Consider the following 7,910-nt stretch of genomic DNA (forward strand, 5'->3'; position numbering starts at 1 on the left):
CTTCAGTCCTTTAAGAATGTATTTTTACAAGTAAGAAAATACAGTTTTTGAAGTAGCTTTTGGGAATTTTCCCTGCCTACTCTGCAACTGCCTACCACATTGGTCAGAGGAGTTCTAGAGTTGCTGTAATCAATACTTTGTACTCACACAGAATCAGGGAAAACAAAATAGTCTTCAGTTTATGTCTTTGTTCACTGCCATAGAAGGTGAATGTCTAAATTGTGTTTTTAAAATTACTCAATCAACGGATAATTGTAGGTTTTACTGCAACACCTTTTCCAAGGCATTATTTGCATCAAACACACCAACACTCCAGGGAAATAAGACTGCTCATCTACATTTCCTAGCTGGAGCTACATTTACACCTCTGGGGCTCAGCCTTGCCAGCCTTCACATTGGCATATTGATATTCACAACAATAGATATGCCCAAATGAGTAAATTCATACAGATTAAGTGTTTGCACAATCAAAGGGCTTTTAAAATAAATTATATTAACTTTAAATGTTAAAAATGCAAGGGAAAGTTCAAGCACAACAAGAAAAAGATACTAGAGAAGTCTGCAGCAGATCACCAACTTAGCTTGTAACACCTCTCAACAAATCAGGGCAGCTCCTGGATTTCCAGGGAGAAACTGAGGCCAAAATTTGCGCTGGGTTCCATGAGCTCTGTTTGGACAAGAGGCCCTTTGAGAAACAGCTTTCACTGCACTTCTTGTTCCCCCCTGTTGATTGTGCAACCTCAGATTCTCCAGGCTCCCACCAGAGACATCACATTGAAATTCCAGACCCTCATTCATAAAGAAATGTAAATATACACTTAATTTCAAGCACAAGAATAGGCTTACTGATTCTCAAGTGGCCTCAAGTAGATAAGGTCTACTCAAAACTTTAAACTCAATATAGGCTTAAGACCTTGGCTGGAGCACAAGCTCTGCAGAAGGATCACACCTGCATTTCTCTAAGTTAAAGCAGATGCAGAGAAGAGCACTTTATTCATTTACCCTCTCTTTTGTAATTTAAGTAGAAGTCCTGAAGCAGATACATACACAAAAGAGTCAATTTTCCCGGGAGATCTCTTTTTTAAAATCAAGCTCTAGAAATCCCAGCTTACTCTGCAGACAGTAACTGAGCAAAGTACAGCAAAGACAAGAAGCCAAGCAGCTGAGATGTGCTTCTATAGCAATTTCTGTTCTCACATCCAGGTCATTACAGGTCCATGGCTTTAAAACCAGACTGCTTAGAAATATGTGCAGTGGTGTTTAGTAGCACCTATTAAATAACACTGCCTAATCAGCAGGTAGGGGAAAAGGACCTGCCTGTTAAAGATTCAACAGTTGCGTCTTTATCTGCTGGAATAAGAAATCCCTATATGGAGGTAGCCCTCTTCCAAAGAAAATTTTAAAAATGCCAAGCTTTCCACCCTCTTCTACTTTTACACATAATGGAATGCCAGTGGACAATAAATTCCCAAACACAGCTTGCAGGGAAATTTTAGGATTCCAAATATCAAACACCTGTATCCCAGGTGTCAGAGAAACACAGAGGTTTTATAACACAGCAGAATGCATGCCAAATTCTGCTGTGAGGAAAGCTCTCCCTTCATTCTCTGTCCTAGCAAAGCACTGTAAGCTCCGGAATTCTTTGCTAAGGCCTTGTGCCTGTGGGGGAATTTATCCCAAAAGGCATGACCGGTACAGAGAAGCACCAAAACCAGCACAAGACATGATTTCAGCTGGTCAAAGAAGCTTTGCTTTCCATTCCCAAGCAGATTTGGTTCTTTTTTCTAATTAAAAACCCCCCAGCAAACCTAAACCAAAAAAAAGCCCCAAACAAACAAAAAACCACCCCCAAACCCCACACAAATCAACCCCCTGCAACAACGAACAAACAAAAAGTGGGAAAAAAAAAATAGAAAACAAAGCCAGACTATTCAGGATATCTCAGAAATGGCTAAGTGTCATAGTTTCAGACACAAGGGAAAAATATTTTAACAACTAGTTTACTGTTTAGTACCCTGTAGATACATAATATTTGACATTTATAGCAGTTTCTATACTTTATGACCTAGAATATACTTTAGATCATGAATGAAAAATAAACCCATTCAGAGGACTGGAAAATAATGTGCATAACAATTTACTTTCAAAAGCAAGGTTATGAAGGGTTTTTCTAAACTTCCAAAAATATCTCTAGGAAAATATTATTTTACATAGCTATATTACAACAGTGAAATAAACTTTGTTATGTACAAGGTTTCAGTATGAAAGAAACCACAGCTAGACGTTTGCTCATGGTCTAGATAATCTGTTGTCTCATATCAGTCAGAAGTACAACAGAGAGACTCTCCTTCACTCTTTTTCAGACTGTCTCAGTGATCATTTCAGCTTTTAGTAGTTACTAGTAGTTGTATAAAACCTGTGTGCAGACATCCACATACTAACCCTATCACAGGCAGATATGGGTAGATATGCTTTCAAAACAAGGTTAGACATCTGCTCAACAACCACAGTAACCTGAGTATAACTCAATTGCATATTGGTGAAAAAACACTTAGTGCAGGCACCTGAGCTACAGCATTCTAAGGGAGCTTGGTGTTAAACTCTCCCCTGGATTTGGGTGTTTCAAGGGCCAAATCCTAGCTTGTATATTTTAAGCAGAAAACATGACATCACAATCCACTTGGCTCAAATTGACGAAGTTGCTTCATATAATCTTAACTAATCAAAAGCTTCTATCTACTTATTCTTAAACAACAAACTTTGCTCCTGTCACGGGGCTGGAAAGGACATGGAGTACTTTGCTATTTGTGGTATAACTGTAAACAACTACCGGGAAGACCATATTAATTATGCTTCAAGTTTACATCACACAGTTAGTTTCCATCATTCAAAACTCAAGCTTATCTTTAAGTTCACATCATCATATTGGGTTTTAAGGGGAAGGAATTTTGAATTAGAAACTGCCTCCAAATCAGTGCTTGTTTACACACCCCAGATCCCAGGACAAAGATCTGACAGCGCTGCCTGTGTGGCAGATCAGTTCAATAGCTGAATAAGTTCAGGGAATATTCAGGGCAGGCAGCAGTGCACTCCCCCTTCCTGAGGGACTTGCACAACTTTGGAGGCATGTCCTCTCCTCCAATGTTATAGCTCAGCTGCATATCATAGAAATTAGCAAAAAAGGAAACATGAAATTCCTAATGCAGAAGAAACTGCTTTGGAACACCCAAATCCCTCTGCCTATTACATCTTCCAGCCTGTGCTCCCCTCCATCACCTTCCATCACAGCTGTGTTCACTGTGGTGCAGAACCTGTGGCACACTCACAGCCAGACGCACCCAGCCAAGAGGTCATCCTCTTGAGGGACAGCTAACTCAAGACATACTCTTACACATAAGCAACCTGCTTCTGCTGCCTCTGCGTGTAACAGGCATAATCAGGAACTCTGCCTTTTGCCTTAGGAAAAGTCAAGGCAGCCTGTACAGAGCTCAGCATCCGCCTGTAGGAGTCCCAACAAACACCAGAGTGCAAAGTATAACTGGGGTGGCAAGCTTCTTTCCCTGGGACCTGTTGGCAATAAATACATCTGTCCCCAAAGCCACATGCTGATGGCAAAGGAGCAGGTTCCCCAGCCCACCTGCAACCTCCTATCAATTAAGAAGGCACCAGGCACATCAAACCCATTTCATTAAAATCAGTGGAGAATTCAGCCTTAACCTTCTGGGGAACTGTTTACCAAACTCATGAAGCCTCGAACCAGGAGAGAAGCAGCTTCTTCCAACATCAACAGAAACCACAGCTGAAGAGAAACAATAGCAGAGAAGGGAAAACAATATCCTCATGCTCAGAGCTAGGTGGTCATGTCCTGGAAATTGTTGGCTACTTCTTAATGGTATTAAATACTATTAACTTCTGCTGATAAGTAGATGTCAAAGGCATTTAGCATCTTGTTGGGTCAGGCCTACTGGCAGATGGCTGACAAAAAGGCTATGTGTGAACATGGCAGAGAGGAAGGGAAAGAAGTGAGAGGAGAGGGATAGAATTGCCCTGAGTTTTATACTCTACAAACAAGTCAGGGGTTTTATCATCAAGCACTGAAGGAGTTAAGCACTAAAGCACAGACACTTAATCAGCTTTCCCCCTTCCTTTCACATGTGATTGGAATGAAGCTGCACCGAAGCAGCCCAAAGGGCTTATAACAGCTCAATTTCGCAGCCTTCAGTTTTAATCCCCATCACCCAGGCTAAGCAGAATGGTGGTGCTGAGGCTGCTACTCCACAGCAGTCCGAGCACCTGGATGACGATGGTCTTCCTCCTCCTCTTCCTCCTCCTCTGCAGCCTGCAAGTGGCTGGAGAGCTCCTGGATCACAGCAGCCCTACCAATCTGGTCATTTCTCCTCTTCTCCATGATCAGATCCTCCAGGCTCTGAAACTCCAGCGTGTGGCTGCGCTTGTCACCCAGCCTGATCTGCAGTCGGTAGGGCTGCTTGCCTATGCGCAGCTCCCCGCCGATTTTAAACTCTCGCTTGCCGTATCGGCACCAGGCAGCAAAACACTCCGAGTTTCTCCAGCTCAAGTCCCGATCCTTGCAACCCACCTGCTCCAGGGCATTGCGCACCACCACGGCCGGGCTGAGGGGTTTGTAGCGGTACAGCTGGTTGGCGATGCGGCCCCGTCTGCCCTGGCTGGCATCGGTGAGGAAGCTGTTCACCACCTCCAGCCGATGCAGGTGCACAACTTGAAAGTCTCCGACATAGACCACCCAGTGGGGGTACTGGGCTTGGCACACGAACTCCACCAGGTCACCCGGTTTACACTTATTCAGCAGGTTCTCCGGAGTGTAGGTGCTCAGATGCCCCCCACCTCCTTCATCACCCTCCTCTAGATGCGTGTCCTCCTCTGAAAAGCTCTTCTGGTAAATACACTCATCCCGGTAATACACCGAGCACTCCACCTCGTGCAGCTGGGGATCGTAGGGCTGCAGGGCAGGGTTCTCGCCCCCCAGGTCATGCACCGAATCCTGCTGCTGCTCCAGCTCATCATCGTCATTCGAAAAGATGTAGGACACCCCGATCCTGGGCCCGTCATCTCTGTCCATACCCGTCGGGTCGGCCGTGGGAACTTCCTTATAGTTGAGATGGGTCAGCTTCTCCACCTGGTTCCCCATTCCCGCTGCAACGACAGACACACGGCGGGGCCATGAGGGCGGGCGAGCGGCTCCCAGGGAAGCAGCGCGGCTCGCCCCTCCACAGGCGCCCCGGCTCTCCTCGCTCAGCGCAGACTCTCGCAGCGCCCCGGGGCTCCGGGAGCCCGTCGGGGTCGGGGGAAGGGGGTACACGACACTTCCCTACCTGTACAGAGGAAGGCGCGGCGGCACCACCACCTGTTAGGCGGCGGCGAGAAGGAGGAGAGAGGCGCAGGAGCCGCCGGGGAGCGGGCAGGCACCGAGCCACCTGTTAGAGAGGGGCTGCGAGCGTCTGGGGAGGTGGGGAGGTCCGAGCTGGGGACGGCCGAGAACGCACCCCCCCGCCGCCCAGGTGAGCCGCGCCGGGCCGCCGGCCAGGTGCGCCTCCCCCGCCCTCCCCCGGCACCGGGCGGCCGCGAACTTACCCGGCGGGGCCGGCGGCTGCGCGGCGCCGGGAGCGGCTCAGGGCGAGCGGGCGGCGGGGCGGCGGCGCGCCCGGATCATGGCCCCGGCCCGGCGCGGCTCCTGCTCCCCGCGCAGCGGCAGCGCCCGAGCGCCGCGCCGCCGGCTGGGCATGAGCGCCGGAGAGGCACGGCCGAGGGGAGGGAGGGAGGGAGGCTGGATCCACCGCGGACGCCCCGGCAAGCGTTCAGCCCCCAGCATTTAAAGAGGCAGCTCTTTTTTTATTTTTTTTTTTTCCCTTCCTTCCCCCCCAGGCTTCCTCCCTCTCACCTCCCTCCGCCCCGCACCTTTTCACTCTCCTCGCTCCTACATGCCAAGCGCTTGGCTCGCCGCCGAGGCTGGTGGCGGGCGGAGGTCGGGCGCGGGGCTGTCGGCGCCGCCGCTGCGCAGCTCTGCGCGGGCAGCGGGCGGGCAGCGCGCTCAGCCCCAACTCGCACCGGCGCGGCGCCTTTAAGGGAGCGGTGCCACAGCAGCCCAGCCCGCCGGTGTGCTCGGGGGAGGCTCCGCAGCCGGAGTTTGCCCGGGACGGCGCCGGCAGGCGAAGCGGAGTCCCGGTGCGTGGCCGTGCGAAGAACGCGGTGCCCGCGCAGAGGCGCGGAGCTGCCCCGAGGGAAGCGCCCGCCCCGCGCAGCCCCCGCGGGAGCGCCGGGAGGTGCCTCCCTGGGGCCGCGCACGGTGACGGGGAAGTTGTAAAGTGAACGCAATCAAAGCGCCCCGTTCTCCTGGGCTGATTTAGCGCCTTAGATTCCTCCATGCGCGGAGTGTGTAATTAAGTTTATTAATTTATTTTCTTTCCGACTCCAAGAGCTCCGTCTCTTTTTCAATATAGAAGATTATGATTTTTTTTCTCCCCTGGAAAGGCATTATGAGATCTAGTGGGAATATTTTGCTTTCTGTGTTTTGGAGAACACAAAACAATATTTTGCTTTTTCATTAATGCCTAGTTAGTGTACTAGGTGGGTTTATTTTTCATACTATTTTAACATACACTGGTAAAATCACGCTGTTAAAATAGACTACAGAGATAGTTTATGGGATGTAGGAGTAATGTCTTTAATTTTGTCTCATTTATTCCCTTTGTCTGTTGTCTTGTAATTTATAAGCCTAACTGCAACTGCTGTTCTGAGTATCCACTAAATAGCAGTGAATGAAGGAACAGTTGTGCGTTACCAGGGCCCTGGGCACTGCCCACAGGCCCAAAGAATACTGCTTCCATCAGATTCTACATCTCTGTAGTTTCAGATGTGGACCTGCCCTTTGGGGTGGGAAGAATTGCTCCATCTGGAACTGAGGAGATAAGCGCTGCTTGGGATGGTGGGGCAAGCAATTGCAGCAGTGACACACAGCCAGATCAGAACCTTTTTGTTTTGGATTCAGCTGGTGGCTATGTCCATGGGAGCATTTTTGAAATGAACCTCCCAAACATCCAGCCCTGACACACATGCACTTTGGTTTTCATCCCAGTGTGTTTTCAATCAGTGCACACGTTCCTCTCACTTCCCACCAAACTATGTGTGCAGCAGGGTTGGATCAAGCTAGTTGAGCAAATGTCCAAGATTTATTGAATGTAGATGTGATTTCTGGCCACTGCATGTTTCCATTTGCAGTTCCTCTCCTCTGTAGCTGCTCTTGGACAAAAGAGGGCCCTGCTTCATAGTCAGAGCATTGTGAAATTGCTTTGCTAATTAAAGATGGGCATATGTGAGAGTATCCTAAAAGGGGGACCTAAACTGAATATAGAAGTGATTTATTTAATGTTCTTCCATTTCCATTAGAAGCTTTGTCTCAGCAGTGTCTCATACTATCTCTGGACCAGTTATACTTCTTTGTTAAAATGTTTGGCAGCCCTGTGTTCGAGACCAAGTTTCTTTCTGAATCTTCTGCAATGTATGGAAAGATGTGTCTGTGTATGAGTGGAAACTCAGTATGGCCCAGGCAGTGTGTTCGTGCATATCCACAAACATTAGCAGTTCTCTATCGTGTTTTCTCTTTTTCTTGTCTGCTTCGATTCACCTCAGTGCCTAATTTTCTGCACCTTGTCTGCTGTTTTAATCTGTTTGATCTCTTTGAGTTTCCTTGCCATGACTGCTCCATTGAATCCATATTGTCTGTTCAATCAGCTGCTTTCTAGGGCAAGAAATCATTGGTGAGTATTTTTGTATCATAAACCACGTCCATAATGGCTTAGTGCACATATAGGTAAGGAATTGGGTGGAAAATCCACAAAGAATTTACAGTGCCTATATATTACTTTGTCTAGTGC

At 48.2% G+C, this 7,910-nt stretch overlaps 1 protein-coding gene across 2 annotated transcripts; it reads right to left on the reverse strand.

Annotated features, from left to right (window-relative positions):
* Positions 1–589: 589 nt before the first annotated feature.
* On the reverse strand, positions 590–6,228 carry LRATD2 (LRAT domain containing 2). 2 transcript variants are annotated; one of them, XM_066336039.1, is made up of 2 exons: positions 5,611–6,228; positions 590–5,172 (listed from the first exon to the last, which is right to left on the reverse strand). In XM_066336039.1, the coding sequence occupies exon 2, from the start codon at positions 5,165–5,167 to the stop codon at positions 4,271–4,273; it is 897 nt and encodes a 298-aa protein (XP_066192136.1). In that variant the 5' UTR covers positions 5,168–5,172; positions 5,611–6,228; the 3' UTR covers positions 590–4,270. The 2 variants fall into 2 exon arrangements, with proteins under 2 accessions (XP_066192136.1, XP_066192145.1); XM_066336048.1 differs by lacking the exon at positions 5,611–6,228 and adding an exon at positions 5,352–5,581.
* Between the last annotated feature and the right edge of the window lie 1,682 nt (positions 6,229–7,910).

Source organism: Sylvia atricapilla, chromosome 1 (assembly GCF_009819655.1).
Source record: "Sylvia atricapilla isolate bSylAtr1 chromosome 1, bSylAtr1.pri, whole genome shotgun sequence".
NCBI classification, from domain to species: domain Eukaryota; kingdom Metazoa; phylum Chordata; class Aves; order Passeriformes; family Sylviidae; genus Sylvia; species Sylvia atricapilla.

Bases quoted from the DNA above. Each gene is read 5' to 3' on its own strand.
- LRATD2 (XM_066336039.1), bottom strand. From the start codon at position 5,167: ATGGGGAACCAGGTGGAGAAGCTGACCCATCTCAACTATAAGGAAGTT.